Genomic DNA, 23,614 nt, shown 5'->3' on the forward strand with positions numbered 1-23,614 from the left:
TACGCCCTCTTTCCCCTTCTCAAGTGCAGGGTAGCAAACCGGAACCTCTCTGTCTTTCCTTTATCTTTCTGTCGCTCTCTCTCACACTCCAGAGCTTTGTGTACGATCCTACCCCTTCACTCGTATGCACCTCCCCCACTCCTCCACCATCTCGAAGTCCATTCTTGATTCCGTATCACTTACTGATATTGCGCTAATTGCGACAGTTTACAATTTCGACAGAATAGACACAGGCGTTGACCGCGTGGAGCTCAAATACAATGAAGAGCGATTACACTTATATGAGTCAACTCGCGTTCGTTCACGCCAAGGTGCATCCAGTCGTCGTTAGGGTGTCGTGCACTGCGCAATAACGACCAATCAACTGGCCTGATTCATTTCTCTTTTTCAGTGTTCATTCGGTATAACTTTTCGCTAACTATAACGCAATAACCAACGATTTCGCATGGTAGATGTTACGGTGGGTAGAATCCACACCTTCCAAGAGCATTTAACCGCCTTAGTCAACAAGAAACAACTGTGGCGATAATTGCAGGGCTGATGAACCCGTTCGTGATTTCTTTAGCGGCCATTTGTTTCTATTTCTCAAAGCTCATGTTTACACGAAGATAAGCATCTCAGTAACAACGTACGATAACAAGTAAGGTGAGTCCTGTCCCGCAATCTTCTAAATGCTAATTCAGAACCGAAACGCGAACTCAAACCGCGGCTAATTTTAAAACTCAAATACCGAATCAGACAAAACCAAACATACACACTCCCGTGCACAAAGTCTCATCTCAACATTGCTACGTATAGGCTTTCTCGTTAACGCGCGTTTTGCATGCCTAATGATCCAAGAGCGCCAACGTGGAGAAACGGGCAACCATTTCAAGACCCACCCGAGAGAAACCATCGCTAAATGCGAAGCAAAACGGTCGGTAAAGAGGAGGCGAGGTGGCCGTAAGAGATACGAACGCGGCTCTTCGAAACGCCCGGCACGGAGCCTGCCGCCACGCCCCAGGTAGACAACACGGAGCGAAGAAAAAACGGATAGCTCCTCCGAACCACACGGTGCGGCCGGGGACGGACGGACCGATGAGCGATCACGGTAGGTATACAGCTACGCCGGACCGAACTAAAGAGTCGGTCGGCCGGCAGGGCTGACGGCGGCGACAGCGCGAGCGAGCTCCACCTTGTTATGCGCTCCGAGATCGAGCTAATTGTTTTGTTGCACGATCGCGAACGTAACGGATTAGGGCTGCTCCAAAGACGAAGGGTGGCGCACACGCGAAACAACAGTAGTTACAGACTTTTCAGGCGGGGGGTCCCAGCGCTACAGAACGAGGGCTACGGCAATAAAAGCACGCGCGCGCACATACCGCGCGTTCGTACGTGCGCATGCGTGCAGTAGCAGCAACGAGCATGGCGAGTGAGGAAGAATGAAAAGAAGAAACGCTCACTGACCTGGCCGGCCTGACTGCTGCCGACTTGCGGCTGCTCCTGCAGCTTCGAGCGTGGCGTGGTGGTGGCGCCCACCCTCGATTCTGACACGCGGACAGCCTCGTCGATTACCGATGGGCGACGCCCCCCCATTCGTCTCGTTCTCGGCATCAGCGAACCGATCTCGTGACCTCCCGCGTCAACTCTTCGCCTGAAGCCTCGAGCATGCAAGCTGCTAAGTCGCCGAGCGGCCGCACTGCAACACCGCTTTGCTTCACGAAAATGAATACAGGCCACTACAGGCGAGATCTACCGCTTCCGGGCTCGCATGTGTTCCCTATTTCCCCTGCATTGTTCGAGCCACGCCTTCTAGCGTTCCTGAGTCCTTTTGGAATTCAGTAATCGTGCACGCGTGTTGCTGCTTGCAGGCCCACATTGTGTGAGCCATGTCTTGTTGGTTATCTCTACGTGGGAACGCGCGCCGTATTTTCTTGCTTTATTTGTTCATTCGTTCGTTTGGTCTTCGCGAGCACGGCGCCTGTCGAGACAGTAGTTGTGTGGTGTAACAACCTTGAAGTATTTCCATCTTCATTTGCTCTAAACGATCAACAGCGGTCATCTTTACAACAGAACTTCTCGACCGAAAAGCCGCGTCGGGCATTGTTCCTAAAACCTCACGAAAACATTCATTCGGTAGTTAGCGGCAGGCGCGCTGTCTACAGAGGGAAGTGACGTAATCAACACGAGCTCCTCGTTCAGTGGGAACAATCGCAAGCCTCTATCCCAATCAGGAACAAAGTTATAACCCAGTCTTTTAAGACGAGGAAGTAGACGCACTGCTTCCTTCGCTGTAGCGCGCATGCGCGGCTCCGGACATCTAGAGACATCACAGACCTGTTATTGCTGTTTCTGGCGGCTATCGGAATAAGAAAGGGAGTGGAATCGGGGATTCACAAGCTTGTCAATGCGAACTATTTGGTCACTGGCAGGCCGCAGTGGCTAACAATAATGGTATCGCGACTACCTTTGCTGTTCGCTCCTGCAGCATGCAGAGTGCATTCGTGCGGTCCCTGTCTCTGGAAAATATCCGAGCATGTAGCAGACAATAAAGTAACAAAACAATCGTGTGTTGCCAGTAAATTAGAACAGATCAATCGGACTTGATCACACGTTTTATTTCTCTCTCTCTCTCCCTTCGGTGTAGCGGAATGAGATTAACGCTGCCGCCACAGCACGACCCGGCAAATAGAAACGAGCCGATGATATCTGATGAACGGAAATGCGAGGGAAAGGAGCACTAGAAGCGTCCTTGGTCGCAGCCTCAGTTCGTGCGATCTCGTGTCCCCGTGACTGTGCATGCGCGCAGTGTATACATACGACTCCATGGCGCGCGACTCGATCGCGCGGTGTTAATGAAGCGGGAGTTCGAAGCACCTAATTAAACGAACGACTTCCGAGTCGCAATAATACGCGCGTCACGTTTTTCCGCGCGCTCCAGTTTCGCTGAAGCCACGAATTGTTGGCACGTAGACAAGGTCCCCCTACCCGCCGAATGTACGCGGACTTAATTATTTGTACAGATTGCCGTAATGGGTTCTTTGGGCAGTTCTTATCTGTTCTGAGGCGGGCAGGCGGCCAGGCATCTGCTTATACACAAAGCAACGCGCGCTAAGTAATCTGCAGTCACTTTGTCACTATCACCTCCCATAAAAAGAGATAAATATGGCTGAATGTATTACAGGCAAAAAGACACATCACACGTGCGCACAGCTCGCTCTCGACGGCCGTGTGGCGCCGAGAAAACGTGATTCCAGCTGGGAAAAAAAAAAAAAAAAACGTGACCTTTGTCAGCTCCAGTTTTTGCACTTGCGCACACTTGCCCTGCCAGACGGCAGTATGCGAAGATTTTTTCGATCCCTAATTTATTGTTTTCAAATACCTTTGTCGATTTTCAGCGCTGCACAACAAGGGCGTTGAAGGCCAAACGATTACCTCCAACCATTGCGCGACACCTTTTATGTAATGCGGAATTGGCATAACTGTACACTGTCGTCCTTTATCAAAGGGAACACGCGAGCGCGCGGCCTGCGCGCTGCGGCAGCTAGCGTACAGCACCATCAACCGAGAGCTGAAGAAAGCACGTCCGCTTTTGGCGGCATCGCCCGCTGCGCGACCGAAGCAGGAGCGTAATCTAGCAGCGCTTGTCCACCGGCCATGACTCGTTATTTTGTTTGCCAAAAGATGACGCCAAAAGCGGGTGCGCTTTCTTTCGCTGTCGGTTGATGGCACTGTAGGCAGCCGCAGCAGAGCTCAGGCCGCGCGCTCGCGTGTTCCCTTTCATAAAGGACGACAGTCTACATAAGTTCCCATGTATCAACCGTAACGTTTATAGCTAACCGAGCAAGACCGGCAGAACATCAAAGAAAAAATAAAACGCACGAAAGAGGTACATCAATCAAACGTATTTTAAGAATAAGCAGCCACATATGCTGTGTATTCTTAAAACTTCGCGTTCTGTCACAACTATTCAGCGAATTTAGAGCCTCTATATACTTTCCACGGCGTGCGTGTTACTCCCATAACCAAACGACGTTGACCGATTCCAGTCCGTGCCTGTTGCCAGGACTGCTTGAAGCGCATATGAAGACAAGGCCAGGCACGCACATACGCAGACAGCCAGAAGATTTCGGGTGAAGTAATGCTTGTATTACTAATGAAGAAAAATCACATATTAAAAGCTGACTCCCTGTAACGGCAAATCAAACCGAAGGTTATACAGTTAAAAAAATACAGCCGCATAGCGGCTTTATAGCGCAGTCCGGACGTGAGTGCACATACGGGCGGCACAGAGCGGGCTCAAATGAATGCCGAGGATAAAACAAAAGCCGCGAAAACAAGAGGGCCGCCGCCGCCACGCGGAAGCCGAAACACCAACAACGAAGCGAACTCCGCGACGCACTCCTTGCTAACGACAAAGCAAAAGCCCCTGCAAGCGGGCTTCTCCCGAGAACATTACCTAGCTCGCTGTTGCAGGCGTAGCGGTCCGGGCTGGCTAGCTCCCTCACCGCGCGCCAAAGTAACCGTTGCGGAACCGTCATCAATGGAAGCTGCTGCTGCTGCTGCTCTCTGTGCAGGAAAGGCCACCCTCCAGGTGCTCCTGTTTCGATCCTCCCCATCCTCTCCCCTCCTCATCACCTCCCCGCGTGTTCTTACTTTTTGCCTCCCTGCGCTGTGGTTGCTGCTGCGGTGCTTTCAGCCGCGGCGAGTATATGGACTCTTCGCAAAGCCAAGGCACACGCTTCGGGAAGCGACGCTAATTAAATAACGAGAGAATAAGAAAGAAAGCAAAAAAAAGAAAGAAAAAGAAACGTTGAAAGCTCCTATCTGTGTACCGATGGAGAATGCCCGGTCAGAAAGAAAGAAAGAAAGAAAGAAAGAAAGAAAGAAAGAAAGAAAGAAAGAAAGAAAGAAAGAAAGAAAGAAAGAAAGAAAGAAAGAAAGAAAGAAAGAAAGAAAGAAAGAAAGAAAGAAAGAAAGAAAGAAACTGGATCTCCGATCTCTCTCTGCTTCACTCAGGCCTGTATGCCAGTAAAAAAATCGTTGACATAAAAAGTGATGGTATTGGAAATAAGCAAATGATGTGAACTTAAATGTAAAATGTTACGCTAATAAAAAGATGAGTTCACATGAGAGGGTATGGGAACTGCGCATCTCCTCGCACCCACTTTTGTGAACGTGTCTTTTTATTCGCGCATTCTCTTCCTTCCAAGTATGCGTAACACACTGGGCCATCAACGAGTTCTATTAAATGATGTAAGGGGGTATAGGAAACGCATCTGTTTACATAGAAGAGGCAAAACGTGTGTATAGCTGCTGCTTCCGGCCTGGATTTTTTTTTTTTTTTGTAGTCAACAAAAGCTGCCTTTTTAACGAATCTTTTCAGCCACTCGCTTTTAACTTTACCGATACTGAAGGATCGTGTTCAAAGCAAACATATTTCCAACCGAGCGGGAACATAAACCTAGCACCACCGACAGTGTGTCATTTATTTTCACTTTGTTTATGGTTGGGTGCGAACACAGCCCACGCAAAACGCGATGACGCAACACTCACCTACGTGTTTTTCAGCGAAAGACAGGCTTTATGTCGCATAGCCAGTGCTAGAAATCAGACGTTGTAGCACCGCTGCATCGCATATGCACATGCGTGTAACGGGAACGGATATGAAAGTGTGTAGCACATATGCATGCGCAGAACTCGACGTATCAGTGTAACCATACGTATATATACACACCCAAGAAGCGGCATGGCTTCCTGTCTATCCCGAAATACACTATACGCCCCCCTTTAATTATGCGCGAAAAGGGATGACGCGAGATTGCAATCGTCGCCGATCTGATTTCGCCCGCTTGAATATCGCGTATGCTTTTAATTCCCCTGCCCCCCCCCCCCCCCTTCTCCTTGCCTCTGACATCCGGTTTCTGCAACCAATCGTAGAAACTAGTTCTTGACACTCATATACGAACGATGATGACGTCACTTCCTTTTCATTTTTTTCACGAAATTAATCCGCCACATGTTTCCTTTCAACGAGAAAAAAAAAAAGGAGGCTGAAACAACAGTGAAATAGACTTATTCTGCCTATCTCTTTATGAGAGCCGCTCCACAGCCGCGACCCCTTTTGATGTCACCGCACACAAGCGGGCACGTGATCATCACGAGCGGAGAACAACACTCGGGCCCTCTCTCCCACACGCGCGATGATGCCACGCCCTCTCCCACGACACGATTGCCTTCTTTATACAGCGCGTAGGCTTTTTCTTTCTTTTTTTTTTTTCGTCGAGAAAGCGTCACTGGGTTTCTTGTGTGACCGCCGTATAACGCCTCCGCATTATTCCGCCCGTATTCATTCATAAGCGCGCCGCTATAACCAGCGGGCACAAAGGGACGAAGTAAACGGCTGAAGAAGGAGAAGTAGTAACGAAGAAAAGAAGATGATGAGAAGGAAGAAGAAAACGATTAAAATGCGAAAGAATGTACAGTAACAAAATTCAAGAAATAAAGCGGAGCGATAGGAGAGCGTATATGGGGCAATGTGCCCCGGGGTTCTTTACACGCTGTAGCGCAAGCGTCAATATGGCGTCCTGCGAGGGATGCGTGGAAAGGGTGTGGGCGTATCCTGGACACGCATGGTGGTTTCGGTCAAAGATGACGACGACGACGCTAAAAAAAAAAAAAGAAAGAAAAAAGATGAACTAGCCCGCACAAGATTGCTAAGAAAGCAGTCTTGCACCGAAGACACAAGACACGATGAAAGGCGCGTGACCGTAAATAGTATAAAAACATAAAAAAAATGTATTAAGACAGAAAAAACTATTAAATACGCGCCTGCAGCAGAGACAGAGAGGTGAGAGAGAGAAAGGGCGAGAATAATCTCGAAAAAAAAAGAAGGGTGCGGCGGCATCCTGCGGCTTGCTTAAAGGGCGCGCCTGCTTTATTAAATTCCCCAGACGCGCACCATATCACCGGAAGCGCCGCATCCGTCAACGCTTCCTATATCAGTTGCTCGCCGCGGGACGGCACCGTTCAGGCCTGGAGCATCGTGACCGCACCGTGAGGAGTGATACCCGTCGACGAAAACTCTCTATTTTTTACTGTTCTTTTAATCCTGACACAGAGTGTATACTACACTTTTCTTTTCTGGTCATCGTCCCCAGAGAATCGGTAATGTAATCCACGAATGAAGAGCGTATGCGAGAGAGATTTATATTCTACAAACTAGCTGCATTGGGTGTATAATGCGAAATCAAGCGCGGACATATAACAGAGACGAACGCGCCCTCCTGATTGGCTGACGACGACACGTATATACATTGCGTCGGCAGTCCGAGTGGAAGCACTATTTTCGCGACACAGGAAATATTAAAAATAACAAATAAGAGGTTAGTGGTATCAATGAGCGAGGCTTTAGTGGGAAGTTGCGCATTTCGACCGCGTGCACATCGTGTGCATGTGTGCCAACGTTTCTACGTACCACTTCATTCATTAACGCGCAATTATCACGGCTCGGAATCGAACCCACAACCAGCATGCTCGGCACCAGAGCATTATACATTCACTAGGCCACCAAGGCGTCTTCACACGGCAATGGCATGCAGAGGGCAAGCAGAGAAATAAACATAGGCGCAGTGCATATCGCGTCAGCAAGGGAAAAGAGAGAGATACTATATATCGCGAAGGGCGGTTTTGAAGAGTTTCGCTTTGGGCGAAGCCTTCTTGAACAAAGGCCAACCCGCAGGAGACGCGTTTAAGGCGCCGTAGCGCTGCAAAAAGGGAGCGAGCGAGAGAGGGGGGGAGACTAGGCTGACGTATTACAAATTGTGACTGTAAGTGGAACAGGGCACGCTGTGACGTTGTATGTCCATGAGTCAAAACATGCGTGTGACTATAAGTGGGGCCTTGACAATATCTGTGACAGTGTCTAAGAACGTGGATAATCCTATTTGTACATTCTTCCGTGCCCCTTTTTTTTCCCTTCGTCCATCGTGCACTTCACCCGTTTTTATTTAACAGTACAGGGTAGCCAACCGTAAATATCTGATTAACCGGCACCATCTGTTTCTTTCCGTCGCTTTCTGGCGTTAAAAGCCGTAAAAGATTACTTTCTTCTTCTTACACCTCTTTCCTAGCTAACACTGGGACCTCTTACGCGCATGCGCGATGCGGCAGCGCTACCTAAGTGCGCTGCACACGAGGCATGAGAGGGGGCTAAGGCCGTGAGCAACCAACCGGCAGCTAGGGAGCCGTAAATCACGGCTGCCCCTGAATAACGGGCCCGGACAGGTGGATTCCGCGCAAGACACATACTCTTCGCCCACGCCACGCCACTATACCAGCGTGCAACGAATGAATGCGGTCGCAGCGTATGTGTTCCTTTTGAGAGAAAGATTCCAAGCGGCTAAAGATGCGCCGCCGCTGATACCGCACGCTGGAGCAAACCACGGACAACGACACAAAAGGCCGCCGCGCCCCCTCGCTACTTGATGGGGGCGGAAGGCATCTATCCATCCGCGCCACAAAAACATCGAAATCTTGCCGGGACTATAGAAGCATCCGAGGAAAAGGACACGCGCCGCCATCCCTGCAAGAAATCGGGTGGCAGACTACAGAGGATTGATCGCGGCCAAGACAGCCGGCGCCAACGCTGGATCGAGTCGTGCCGCCATGTATAGCGCGAAAGAAAGGGCCTGTTCTGTGGTGTGAAGCGAAGAACGGTAGAAAAATAATGTAGCGCTGCGTCGATTCCGGAGCTAAGCCACGTCTAGAGCAGTAGCATTAGAGGCTTTTAGCGTATATAGTATTGCGGTACACGCAAAGAGGTATAAGGAATACCCGATTGCCCGACGATAGCACCGAGACCTCGTCACGCTTCGGTAAAGCACTAGAATAGACATGTGTCTCTGTTTTCGACAAGTGTCCTTGAAGAAATATTGTTTAGAAAGGTAATACATTCGAAATTACGCCACCGCCGAGAATTTGTACCAGCAGAGGAGTAGAATAAACTAGGTTTCGGCAATAAGAGTTATGCGTCTGCCTGGTTCGTCTCAGCCCCGCCAGGTGGCACTACCCGTCCGGCCTCTCACGTTTACGGCTGCGGTAACGCGGTGTAACGCTAACGCAAAGAAAGTCGTGGAAAAGCTAAAACCCTCATAAACAGGATAGATTCCGTACAGGAATCTATAATGCAAGCTATATTACAGAGAGTGACTGAACTGAGCGGCAGCAAATGGTCAAGTCAGTGTCCTCGCCATTTTCTTCAGGGAACTAGTGCAGAGAAGAAGGTAGAAAACAAGAAAGCACGCTTAATGAGAATAAAAAAAAAACAAGAGATACAAATCAAGAACGTGAAAACGCGAAGAATTAAAAGCCCATGGGAAATGAATTGGCAGATTTTTCTGTTAAATAACAATTAAACATACCTTCTTTGCTTTTTCCTGATTTTCAACACGTCCACGACTTGGAGGAAACAGGATTAGGGATATACAAAATTTCTGAAGCTTCCAAGCAAACACTATAGACTATAAAATTACGAAGGGTGTGAATGCTGTGAAAAAGCATGAAACATAAAATAGAGATAACAATGAAGTCTATAGGCAAGCAGTCTATGACGTAAAACGCCGCGCTGCCGACAACATAGAGCGGATTCCAGGCAACCGCAACCGAGAGCGCTATGCATCCCCGCAGTTACGCGGAAGAAGCCGGTTACAAAAGAACCGGCCCTCGATCTGTCCCGCGGTGATCTATCCGTTTCCTTGTTCCGTTTCACGCTCTCTCCGCTTCTCTCAGCGCTCGCGCCTTTGACCGAGTGACAAGCACGGGCGCCACGAAGGTGGCGGAATGCGACGGCTATACATTAAACACACACAGAGAGAAACGAATGGCTAATAGCGCGGCGCCACGGCGTCGGAGAGCGTCGTGCACGCCAAGGTCGATAGTATATATGAGGCGCCAGATAGCGTGCTGCATAGGCGCGCGGACGGGCGCCCCTTTGTTTTACGGCGCGAACACAGACGGGCCCGCCCAACAATACGCGGGTCGAATGGATGCGTATATCACTCACACGTGTCGTCCGGTATATACGGAGAAGCAAGAACATGTTGCAAGTTAAGTAGCGCGAAAAGACAGCCAGACACGCACGGACGCAGGATCGGCGCATCCTCCTTCCGTGTTTTAATCTACTACAAGATGGCGCGGCGCACGGTCGGTTTATGCATGTAGCATGCGCCAGGAGTCGGAAGAAAAAAAAAATCTCCGCAAGTGCAAGCTCAGGTTCTCGCATATGCGAAAACATCTTTCAATTTAGATTGAATGAATACCATGCTTTAATAACATGATACTAATGCTGTTATAACAAACTGAATGAATACCATGCTTTAATAACATGAGAATAATGCTGTTATAACGGTGGACAGCTGACACAGGCAACGGTCGACCAACAGCGGCCGACATTGGCGATATACAACGGTCAGCGTTAGGCAACACTGGACACCATAATTACGGATTCGACAATAATTACGACCATAATTACAGATGACCGTGTCCAGTTGCATCGCGTAGTACATATAAATAGAGTTTGTGTAAGTTGAACATAATTAAGTTTTAGTCGTATTAAACCGACTTAGTTTAGCCCTGCCTGAAAGAACCACCTTTCTATCGCATACAGCCCATGTATGCATGCATGGGTCTCCAAATTCACCGCGTACAGCTAAAAGCTTCCTGTATACAACCTAAGCTTCACAATAGATGCGATTGCAACAGACTTTCGAAAGGTCTATACGACACTCACGAATTACAAAGAGACCCTTTGAACGAAAGTATCTACGGCCTTTGATCAAACGGAAGACGAACGACGCTACGGAACAGACGCTTCCAAGAAATCCGAAGAAACGACGAACTATGGCTTCTCGCGGCAGAAATTTCACTGCATAAGAAGTAGAATACGCCGAAGGCGACGCGTTCTCTGCATTCTGAAAACGTTTGATCTGATATCAAAGAAACGGTGCGCCCCTTTTTATCTACACGAATGCCGTGAAAGAGAACACTGTATACATACGTAAGGCTGCCTACACGCATGCTCGAAGTTCACTTGACGCAGGAATGCTTATGATTCGAATGTCTCCAAGAGCTCATTCTTTCGCCAAAGCAAAACAGCGTCGCCTGCCGAACAATTCCGAATTCCCGAAAGAACCCGACGCATACACCCGCCTTTATGTGAGTTTACTCGGGCGGTGTCTTCAAGTGAAACGGCTAGACACATGCGGTGCCCTGATAGTCGTCCAACATGTATACCCCAAGGACGGGAGCGCCATCTTGGATGTCAGAACGTGTATATGCCGGCTTCTTTCGCGTTTACGACGAAACGTAAAGGGCATGATGCATCTGTACTCTCGGTTGAATAGCGTGCAATGTATACGGTTCATTATCTCGCTAAGGGCCTGACATAAGTCATTTCTCATAGCGAACTCCCTTGGGGTATCGGTATATATATACCTTGCGTCCCGCCTTTGATAAAAGAATCAGCGCCGCAAAACTGGCTTCAGACAGGAACGCGGCGGAGACCTCGCAGTCAAAAATCGAGAATGCGAGGGCGCCGAGAGACAAGAGCCAGGAATAATATCAGCCCATTTCTGGTTTGAATGTACGTTCGCGCGTTTTAGCGCAACGGCGTGCTTCTTCAGCGGCGGCGGCGGCATTACACAGAGCGAGCAATATGACGGAAAAACGGGCGAAGTATGCGAGATGCCCGAGAGATAATTTACAACGAAAACGCCGAGATACGCGTAAGTGGGAGAGGGGGAAACGGGTGAACAACGCACGCACCACTGAGATGCCCTCACCAAAGGTAGTTTTTTTTATCGGCCACGCGTTTTTCGCATTCCGAACGCACGCCGGATAATTCAGGAACCGGGAGGAAGCTTCACCCCGTTCCCGCCGTCTTTGAGCTCAAGAGGGCACCCTTCCACGTGGGAGACGGACGGGTGCTGGTGGTGGCGGCGAAATGCGGGATCAACTCCGGCGGTAAGATTCCAGACTCCGCTTCATCGGCAGCACACTTTACGGCTGCACGCGAGGGCGAAGCTATAGGAGAGCGAGGACGATGCGGCCGCGTTGCGTATGTGCGGTTCGCGCACGGCGTCGCTCCGAGAGACGGCTTCCCCTCCGCGCTTTGCGTCGCCGCATCGCGTTATAAAAAAAGAGGGAGCCGCTTGGAAGCATGCGGTTGCGAAAGAGGCAACACGCTGTCGCGTTATCTCGTGCGCACGTGCGCGCACGCGTGTGTGTCTATGTGTTGCGTACGCATGCGCACGCGCGTGAGAAAGAAGGAGAGAGGCTTATTGTAGGCTCGGATAATCGTGGGCACGCGCATACACGAAGGTGCACGTGATTTGATTGACAAAGTTACCTGTGTTGAAGATGATTGCCTCCGCGGGACTATACTATACTACTACTCTCGTACTTCTCTCCATTAGGCTTTATGGGAAAACGTGAAAGCGCGTGTATGTCTAGCAAAACACGTTAGCGTCATTGCCTGTGGGCGCTTGTGGGCGTACATGCGTGGAAATGCACACGTACACATGTGCCTGTACGTGTACATGTACAGTCGGCGTCAAAAGATTAGAGACCACTATAGGTCTGAGAAAACTGAATTTCCCAGCAATCTGTGGCTGTGTTCGGTCGAACTTCACCGGTCACTATTCGGTTTCTAAAGTTTTGACGATGAGTGTACGTCTGGGTATGTATGTATGTATGTATGTATGTATGTATGTATGTATGTATGTATGTATGTATGTATGTATGTATGTATGTATGTATGTATGTATGTATGTATCGGTGGGTTTGTGTATATGTGAGAGAGAAGAGAGAACGAAAGAAAACAGAAATACTTGCGAGAAAAAAATGTCTGTGCATTACCGTGCACACGGCGTATATATATATACATATGTGCGTGCGCGCGCTTGTCGTGCCGTTTCCGCCCGGGTCTTATGGTGCCAGAATGAGTGCAATCCTCAAAAAACATAAATAAATAAATAAATACGAGCAGAAACGGTTGCCCGTGCTCAGGCTGGAGACGAGAGGTTTAAAGGATGTATCAACGCGTAAGAAGCCACAAACAAGCCGGAACGCGAACAGCTAGACAGTGAAAGCGAGCGCGTAAATCATTGCCAAAAAATAGGCACACCGCAAGAAAAAAAAATACAGAAAAAAAGCTATGACGGACGAACCGAGGGGCCGGGCAACGGTAATAAAGTGAGGCCAGGTCGAGGCATCTAGGAGACACACGGAGAAGCGAGTGAAAGAGGGAAACCGAGGGCCGAGGAAAAAAAAAAGTGGCACTCGAAACTCGCGCGATGAAAATAGGAAGAGTTGCAACGAAGCTGCGTGCAGAGCTGGGAGCCCGGGAGCGGCTAGATTTAAAATATGGAGAAAGGGGCAACGAGAACCCGGGGCTTCTTCGCTCGCTTGCGTGGGCCCTATCTGCGGCGGCGCGTATTAAAAGCGCGACCGGGGACGTGTTTTTTTTTTTTTTCTTTCACGAAAGCGGTCGCGCGTATTGCGGGACATACTTCTACCGCGAAACAAAATTTTTAAAACAGAACAGGAAGAAGAAGGCAGCGAGGCAAGGAGGAAAAAAAGAACCCGAGTGCCGAAGCTATGCCTGCCAAGAGAGGAGAGTGAAAGAGGGAGAAGCGCATAACACCAGCATGCGGGATACTATACAGCGGCCGGGAAATGTGTTCTCAGGGGTGTTCGCTTTCCCGCGTGGCGCGCAGGTTTGCTCGCGGAGGAGGCGATCCCGGCGTTCAACCCTTGTGTACCCCCCGTCCCCTGCTCGCAGGGCGCTAGGCAGGCAGGCAGGTCCGCGCTCGCGGTGCGTCGCGTCGGCAGAGACCGGAAGTGCGGAGCGTCCTCATCATCCTTTCCCGCCACGGCGACCGGAAGCACAACGCGCAACGGTAGCAGCGACGGCGGGAAGGCAACAGCGGTACGTTCCTTTTCTTTTCACGTAGCCGGGCGCGACGAGGCATCCAGGTCGCTGACCTAGGCGAATAACTCGCGCTGCGCATGGATCACGTGTCTTCTCTGTGTGTATGCGTGAAGGGAGTGGGGGTGAGTAGGGTAGTACGTTGCGTGTGCGTGTGTGCGTATAGGAGAAGCGCAGCGCGTTCCTGAGGCCCGTGACAATGACGTATGCCGCGGTTTTTCGAGCCCGCGAGCACAGCGAAGTTTCTGAACTCCCCACGCCGTCGCGGCGCCGCTGTTCTTGAGGCGCGTCATGAAAGTAGTCAGAGAAAGAAAGTTCAAGACAGAATCTAGAGCGACTGTTACGCCGAGGAAGGAGGACTGCAGGTTCCCAGGTCTCTTTCGCTCTCTGGTGTACCTTGAACTTCATCACGGCACACATTCAGATCCCCCCGTCGTGATAAAGTTGTCACTTAGCCCACCATGGCGGGAACCTGCCACCGGCGTGCGACTTTGGATGGCGAGGGTTCGTGTGTATACGTTGCGGCTGAGTTGGGAGCCTTGTAGTGAAGCGCTCTGAGAGCATGAACGAACTCCCGTGATAGACTCCTACGCAGGTCGCAAATGCATTATTTGCATGCATGTCTAGCAGCGATCCCCGCCGCGGCGTTCGCATTTCGATAGAGGCGATACGTTGAGGCCCGTGTACTGTGTGATGTGAGTGCACGTTAAAGAACACCAGATGGCCGAAATTTCCGGAACCCTCTTCTACGTCATGCCACGTAATCACATCATGGTTTTGCCACGTAAAGGCCTACAAATTATTACGTATTGAATCCGTTGAGAACCGGAGAAGCTAAAGTTACTTATTCGAGTTTTTTTTTTTCTTTATTTGAATCTAGCGTAACGAAATTAAAATCACGCGCTAACTTTTCAGTTCGAAATCTAGTCGAAAGACTTATCGACTTCGCCTAATCCACACATATTGATATTTCCACCTTGACCAGCCAATAATCACACCAGCTAGACGCAGTGACTGTCGCACGTACAATACACTCAAAAGCTGTGTATTCCCAGCTCACTCGCACTTCCACACATCTTCGGCCCTGTGCAAACAAGGCTGTGCTATGATTTACTTTTTCCCCTTCCCTTTTCATTCAAAGGATCGGAACATCATGCTTTCCCACGTCATGCCGCACTAGTATTCTGTTATGTTTAAGGATTGTACTAAAACTACAGCAATTAGTGAACTTACACACCGTGTGAAATGCCACTTAACCAGGGGCCTTCGAGGTGTCAAATGACTTTTTTAATTTCTTGATCACATATCTCACGGCATTCCAATCAAGATGAATATCAACACGTACGAAACGAATACGTCGAGATGGGCAGGGACGCAAGCACGGACGTCAAGGCAGCCGACATTCCTACACTCGCGGAACTCGTGCCAGCCAGTGCCTTCTCAAAAGTTCAACGCCATGCTGGTCTACAAGCTAACCTCGCACACCAGCACTGCATCCAGTGAACGGTGAGCGCAAGGACACCTGACAGGTTCTTCTCCTCAACACCCTTACGTATACCAGCCGCTAATGACAGCGCCAGAAAAAAAAATGCAGGCGCGAAGCGAAAAACAAAAAGCTGGCAACAGGCAAATGAAGGAGGCCCACAAAAGGACGTCCGGTGGCAGGTTTTTACCTCAGTGAGGATGAGGAGGCTGCAGCGGCCTGTGATTCACTGTCACCCCGCTGGTCGAAGGCGCACACGCACGCACATACGCACACATATACACACAACACCGGGGACACACAGTCAAGAAGAAGGGTTCGCCTCCGCGGTGCGCGGAGGAGGGTGGCCACAAAAGCCCGCAAAGCGAGAGCGGCCGCGCTGCCGAGCGCGGCGCCGCGACGGGCTATTTCGGGAACTGTCCTCCCGGAGTGCCCGCGGGAGAGCACGCGCGCGTGCGAACTGCCGCAGCAACAAAGCGCGGCGCCCACCGATGCCGCCCGCCAGCCACTACGTTCGCCAAAATGACATTCGCCGCGATGCGCGCCTTCGAGACAGCCGCACGTCCCAGCCCGTCGCCAAGGCAAATAAACCGCGGAGATGGCTACGCGGGCCCATTACGCTTACTTCCATCAAGCCGCGAAACACGAAAAGGGCTACAACTTTTCAGTCCACACGCCGAGCAATCGGCTGGCGCCTATGCGTGCGCTACACTGCGTGCCAACAGCTTACAGCGTTCCGATTTTGTAACGAACAATGACCTAACACCTGTTCCTTCGTAGTGTCATTGGTCAGGCCGCCTTCACGCGAGCATTTAGGTCGTTCCTGCGACTCGCGAGAGCCTATTCTTCGAAACGCGTAAAATATTAGCAAACAGTGCTTTTCACTCGCCGTCGTGAGTGGATTATACTTGTTTACCTGTTACAAGTTGTAGTGATGCGATTATAAACATGGCTTATTTGATTCGTTTTTTATTATTTATAAGATTTTATTACTGATATATATATATATTTGCCTTGTTAACAGGTTCGACGTATTATTCAATGAACCGACCACTAGCCAATGTAGGCTATCGGACCAGAGAGTTTGTAAACATCTCTTGAATTTTATTAAGAAAATTGAATGAATGAATGAATGAATGAATGAATGAATGAATGAATGAATGAATGAATGAATGAATGAATGAATGATACCAACTGCTTCTAACAAAGGCCCAAATATGTGGGGAAAAAATAAGTGTAAGGCGAGAGAAGGCCCGGGCCAGCTCCGGCGTAGTAGATATATATGCAAAATGCAAAGTGTCAAAAAGGGTTGTCAATACACCTTCTAAATGTTATCAACATATGCACGAATAATGCTAGATTGACGTTTCTATACCTACCCTTTGGTCACAAAAAGATCGCTTTAAAACTCGCGTTGCGCACCGGGGAGATAATTTGCGCACGATATTGTTATATAACCACGTTACGCTTCCGCTTCTGTTTTCTCTAAATTCTCGTTCTTTTGTTGTGTTAGCTGAGGGATCACCGCTTAATACACGCCTTATCACACTCATTGTATTGTATTTCAGAACTTCCATGTTCAACTTCGGCTTTGGCAAAGATGAATTGCACTACTGTCTCTCATGTGATTGATGTAACTTCGTGACGTTTGCGTGTACAACGGCCCTAGTCATTTCTCAGTGAAATAGTTATCGCTATTACGTGTGACGTAATGTATATACACACCGCCCAGCACCCTTTATGCATTCCACTGCCTTACCCTCGACAGTCGTGAGTTTGCTTTCAGGATTTGTAACACGCAGCTAGGCAATCTGCGTTAACTCAAGTTCATCCAACGTGGCAAAGCTACAGTTGCTTGTATGTAATAATGGATTCCGCTCTCACGTTCACGCACCAAGCACCGAGTTCAACTTTTTTATCTTAACTTCCTAATTCCGAATTCACAAAATCTTTCATTCGTACAAGAGCTGTTTGTTCTGTCTTTGTTCCTTTCCCATATTATATTCGCTGAAACGAACGCCTCAGTATAATTAGTACAAGCGAGCGAACCGCTTAGTGAATTCGGTCCCCGCTTTTTGAACTGAAATAAATTAGTCGTCTGGACTAGAGCTCAAGTGTACAAACACAACGTAACCTAAACTAACCTAATGAGTCTAACGGCCTTATCTGGCTGTCCTGCACAACCATCCCTATGTAATGATTTCGCATCGCAGAAAGACAGCAATGCTGCCTGTGCATTCCGTAAAGATAAAGCAACAACAACAAATAAATATGAACAGTTTATATCCCGTTCTTTCTTTTTCTTTTCAAAAGACAGACCGAACAAATGCGTGGAAGTTTAAAGTTAGTTCAGATTACCGTTCACAATGGCCATCAGCAAGATGAGAGTGCGTATGTTGTTGCCCACTGTTCAGGCTTGCACTATATATGTGTAGGGTAGCGGTATACCAGTCATTCTAGACTGGTTAACGTCCCTGCCTTTCCTCTCTGTCTTGTTCCTTCCTTCATTCCTCGTGAGCACGCAGCTTGCTGATGTCTAAATCACACGTATCAAGCCAGCGACGCCTGCCAATCAGGCTATAGAGCACATGCAGTTCCTACCGCCAGGGCGCGCCACTATACCACGGGTGTCGTCGCGTTAGCGCAAATATATATAATTACTGTAGAACCTAGTTTATACGCTATTGAAAAAAAAAAAAAAACGAAAAAGAAAAACGCGGAAGCAAAACGCAATATGCGGGAAAACGTACAATCGCAATTCCCTAATATATTGCGCAGCTTCGCTTGATATAGAGAGCTTTAGTGCCGAGGCCCCCAAGCGGCTTGCGTTTCTTTGTATTCTCCTTGGCAGGGGCGTAGCCAGAATTTTTTTTTCGGGGGTGGGGAGGGGGGAGCACCTCTTTGATCAGAAGTGGGGGTCGGGCAGGCAAATGTGATCGAGTGTCATTTTGAGCTCTGCATGCCATGGCAAAAAAAAAAGAAAAAAAAAATCCGGGGGGTGGGGAGAGGGGCTGTTCCTTGGGGGTGGCTGGCGAACAGATAAAAGCGCGGAAAGCACAAAATAACGCAAGAGCTTCTGGATCCTACGGCTGGGGGTCCCGGAGCTAAAACTCTCTAATAGAAAGTTTTAGTTTTCGGGGACCCCAAGCGGCTTACGTGCGCAAGCTGTTGCGTACCTTCGTACTACCAGCCGCGCCCATGGAGGATGCAAGAAACTAAGTGCTTACGTACGCAAGCCGCTTTGCGGCCCCGGCATTGAAACTCTCTAATGATATCGCGAACGTTCGCACCGAGAAATCGTACGAAACGGGAACGTATCAACGAGGTTCTACTGTATATGTAAAGCAGTATTATGTAAGTATAGTGTGTTGGGCATCATGCACTGACCATTTGGAGCCTCTGCTGAACGAGCAGCTGATCTCTCAGCTGTTGCAGCTGGTTGATCATCTCGGTGAGCCGGCGTTCGTTGTCCCTCAGGCTGCCGCCGGACAATGCGAGCCGCAGGGTCTCCCCTTCCAGCTGCAGCGTGACGCGCCTCCGGCCGCCGTGATCGCCAACGCCGTCCGCGTGGCTGCTTCCTCCTCCTCGGGACCTGCGTGGCATCAACGAAGATGCATGCACACACAGGTGGCCTGCTGCAAACGACTTCTCTTCTTGATCATGACACCGTCGCTATAGGTGCGTGTGTGTACTCGCACTATACGGCCGGCTCGCCGGCCACCGACAATTAACAGCCCAGCGCTGCCGAAGAAACGGCATTATACGACCCACGCATACATACTGAATACGGCACGTTTGTGTGCTCCGCGTGCATTCATTCGTACGTTTATCTGTGTGTTGTGACGGAACGCAGCAGTTCGCATTGATATCTCCTCGTAAAGTGCGCCTATAGCTCTAGCCCTGCTCATCCGTCGGGGCTCTCTGAGCAATACATCACAGTCGGGCGGGTTTCGGTGCAAATGCTCGATGAGCAAGAAGCAAATACTACAGAAAACTCGAATACACGAAAGGGAGATGTAATATTGCGCAACGATCACCCCCCCCCCCCATACTCACACATACGCAAATAAAAATAAATAAAAATAAATAAAAAGAATGCCAACGTAGAGGAACCAATAGGTGTACTATCGCTTACTTGCGAATAGTGCATCAACGAGAGATAGAAACAAATTCGCTGATACGAACAGATCGCTTTTGAGAAGCCGTTAGAGGAATCCGTGCGTTCTAAGCACCTATATATGTAGTGGGTGACGGTTTGAGGAGCTAAGAAAAAGAGAGGGGGGATCGTAATGAAACAGAAGCATTTCAGAAGAGGGCGTGATGATTGCACATCACTGCTATATGGAGTAAATAGTGCACGGTGCAGGCCGTCACTAACCCAAATGGTTGTGGTCACGCAAAAGAAACAAGGAAAGAGAAAACGCCATCCTTTCGCGAATACAGAGAAGAGCTTGCGACTCATTAACTTATCGGCTTCTCTGTCTACGTTCAAAGGCAAACGTTAATGAACGAGTTGGCATGCAGAAACTATCACATGTAGTTCTGATTGTGATTAAAATTATATTTCCTTATAACTTATGCTAATTATAAATGACTAATTATAGAGAGGTTAGGGCCACGCCTTATACAAGACAATGCCAATTAAAGTTATATCTGTTTTGGGTAGCCTAGCAAACGCCTCACAAAAAAGGCACAACACGGATAAGTAGGCCCACCGCTGTAAACCTTGCTGCAGTAGACACAACGCTTCCGCACGTTTACTCGACCTATAAGTATAAAGATCGGCAACCATTCCAATGCGGGGAAAGACGAGAGAGCGAAGCAAGCTTTGAAGTGCAACTCTGTAACTGCCAACATGCTTTTTCCGAAAAAGGCAGCAATGATGACATGAATGCTGCGACTCCATTACCCCTACGCTTGACATAACTAAATGAGGACTACCCTATTAGACAACAAACTTAATATATGTGGAGAGATAAATCACCGCTAGGACTTGATGGATGATAAGAAAAAAATAGAGAAGTCAGAGCGTGACCAACTGGACTTTTCTTAATCGATAAATGAAGCGGCTGATGTTTAACAACCTGAAGCCAGTGTGACACAAGTTTGAATGTTACCTTTTTTTATGCTGAGCCCTTTCCATGCAATAGGCACCTTGTGTACGTCATATGGACTCGCTCGTAAGTGGATAATTAAATTCTCGTCGCGAAACTAAGCATGCACAAGCTGTTCGAGTAACCAATCCTTCAATGGCCATGACAGCCCTGCAGTACATTCAAATAAATAAATAAATAAATAAATAAATAAATAAATAAATAAATAAATAAATAAATTCGGATCACAATTAAAACTGGTGCGGCTAAGGCAGCAACGAATCCGTCTAACGCGATCACCAACAACGCGCTATCTTATCTTATCGCATGCTTGCTCCCAGTCGCGGTCACTGTCCGCGCTCTCCCGCAATGCGCGCCAGGGCAGCGGCGGCGGGCGCGAGTCGTGTGGCGCAGCGCGTTGCGCAGGAGGAGCCAGTGGCGGAGAAGAGGGCCGCCGTCCCATTGTGTGCTCGCGGGCCGCGACGAATCGAAACGACGACGGCGACGCGAGGCGCGCCGGCGCACAAGCGCCCGGCGGCGACAATCGGTTCGCCACCGGCGCGGATCCATTGTTCGAAGACCGCCTACCGCGAAGGGAATGCGCGCCGCAGACAAAGGGAAAGCCGAAGGAGAAGCCAGCGAGCGAGCGCTAAGCGCGGAAGAGGAGAGAAGCGTCGGCGGCGGCGCCTCCTCCTGAGAAGCTGTCTTCTCCGCGGAGGCCCGGCCCATTGTTGGGAAGCACCGCCCTGGCAGGCATTGTCGGCGGCGCGCGCTGCAGCGAACGTCGGCGCGTGCGCCGAAGGAAGGCCGGGCCTTTTTCGCAGAGCGCCAATCTGGTCACGAGACAATGGGCACTGCGCAGGACAACCACAACAACGCGGCCTCTCACCACTCTCCTTTTTCCCTTCCTCTGTCGCTATCTCTCGCCTTGCACGCGTCGCTGCAGCCGCCACCTCCCACGCTGGGCCCTGCCTCCGAGATTGCCGCAGGACGACGACACGCCACGCTAGTACGACTGTCTTCCACTGTGCCATCAACGCGGAACCGATTTTCTATTTCTGAGAAATAGAAAATCGGTGAGGCGGCGGCCACGCGGTCCTTATTCGGTTTCGCTGGCTTTTCTGGGCGAGCTGATTTGGTTGCAGGCGCACGCGCACCATTACGAGTGCCTGGCACGTGTTCCTGTCGCAGGTATCTTTAGTCGCTACGTTATGCAACCTGCGGAGGCCCCCCGGTCGCTTTTGTTAGCACACCGTCCGACGTATCTTCTAAAGGAACACTGTATTCAAGAGAGCGCTACGGTTTTCATGCCAGGCGTCCCTACCTTTGGCATGCTGGCCAGCTTTCCAAGAAGAGTGACCAGAAAAGACACTTCTAAAGAATCAAGGAAAGGAACACGAAGAAACGGTGTGGAATTTGACTGCCTCTGGCATTGTTGCTACCCCACCAGTATGCCCCAGTGCTACCATAAAGAGTTCTATTGCTCAGTATCTAAAAATACAAGTCATCATTGCTGTTTTTGCATGCAATGAGACAGAGGAGTTTGACCCTATTGAGCCGAGTATAGTTGACTGTAGTTTGCTCTCTCAGAGGAACAGATCACCGCAAGTAGTCACAAGCACGCTGAATAACGCGTATCACTCCACCGTTGTTAAGCGACGTAAGCTCGAACGTCGGGGCGCCAATAAAATTAAGCGTCAGTATCTGCTTGGCTTAGCCATGACATGGTTTAGTTGTGGGCGAAACCTAAGAGCCCCTCACTTTATCGTGAAATATAAGTGAGACGGAATCGGTCAGCGTGCTCACTAACGATTGCAGTGGTGGGAATGCCTTCCAGCATTTTGGAGCAGCCATTGGAGCAGGCAAAATCTGCTTTTGGAGCAGCTACCCGTGTGTTCGGAGCAGGCACGGACTTTTAATGAAACACACAGAGGAAGAAAATTTAGCCAAGCTGCCTAGAATTGGCCACTCACTTTTGCGGCATATAGCCGCAAAAGTGACTGCGAGTGACTGATAAAGTGTGCTCCATTGCTCCATGGAGTGAGCGCGCGCAGATGTCGCTAAGAACACGAAATGATTTCCGCACGTCGTGGCAGTAAGCTTCAGAGGGTGCAAACGAATACAAGCAAAAACAGGCCTGAATATAAGATACTGCTGCCTGAACCTGAGCGAGTTCCACCTAATTCTGTCACGATATTAGGTTAAACAAAGTCGGTATTCCTGAGGAGAGATGTACATGCCTCAGCGTAGGCAGCGAAACCATTTATATATATTGCTGGCACCATATATGTATTTCTGATTTCTTTCACTTCGACTCTCTATCAAAAAGCAACGCGCTCTCTCTCTGTCACACACACACACACACACACACACACACACACACACACACACACACACACACACACACACACACACACACACACACACACACCTTCAGTAAACAATTTCCTGTATGAGTAAATACATTCCGAAACTTTACCATGACGTGTTAAAATGACCCGTAAAGCTAACCCGCACTCCAAGAAGACCGCAGGTCCATTACTCACCGGTGTTCCATCGGCGCCCTGGAGGAGGCTCCATCGTTGAGCGTGGCGCTCGTGTGCATCTTGGAAGTGAGCCTCTTGAGTACGTCGTCCATGGACTTCTTGGGGCGTCCCCCTTCAGAGGACGTCGAAGGAAGCAGCGGAGGTGGCGGCGCCGGCGGCGTCCTTTGCTGTGCGTGGTGCTGGTGCGCCGGCTGCTGACGACGCCTGTGCGGCTGGTGTGCGACCGGCGACACCATGGGCGCCGTCGTCGTGAGGTTCTCGGCCGGCGAGCCCGGTCCGTACGCGTCCGAGTCCTCGGAGTCTGTGTGCCGGGAACCGAGGAGTCGGTCGCCCGGCGCGTAGCTTCCGTGATGAGACGCGTTCCTGCACGCACGAAAGCCCTTTCAGCGCAAGAGATTTACCAGTCGCTGTGAGCATGAAAGTTGGCTGGCAACGCGTAAAGCGTTCGAGCCGGTTAGTTAGAAAACGCGGCGTTAATTGCGTGCGTTCAAATGAAGGTGTACTTCTTCATCCGTTCAAATGAAGG

The 23,614-nt window shown here is 49.7% G+C and overlaps 1 protein-coding gene across 3 annotated transcripts in view; it reads right to left on the reverse strand.

Moving 5' to 3' along the window:
* Window positions 1–23,614, reverse strand: part of LOC119383158 (transcription factor Sox-5) — a 450,853-nt gene that overhangs the window by 75,852 nt on the left and 351,387 nt on the right. For all 3 annotated transcript variants that reach the window (XM_037651176.2, XM_049412429.1, XM_049412430.1), the window contains 2 exons: window positions 23,089–23,451; window positions 18,837–19,041 (listed from right to left, as the gene is read on the reverse strand). In XM_037651176.2, the coding sequence (XP_037507104.1) occupies window positions 18,837–19,041; window positions 23,089–23,451 (568 nt within the window). The remainder of the gene's footprint in view (window positions 1–18,836; window positions 19,042–23,088; window positions 23,452–23,614) is intronic.

This window comes from Rhipicephalus sanguineus, chromosome 2 (genome assembly GCF_013339695.2).
Source record: "Rhipicephalus sanguineus isolate Rsan-2018 chromosome 2, BIME_Rsan_1.4, whole genome shotgun sequence".
NCBI lineage: Eukaryota > Metazoa > Arthropoda > Arachnida > Ixodida > Ixodidae > Rhipicephalus > Rhipicephalus sanguineus.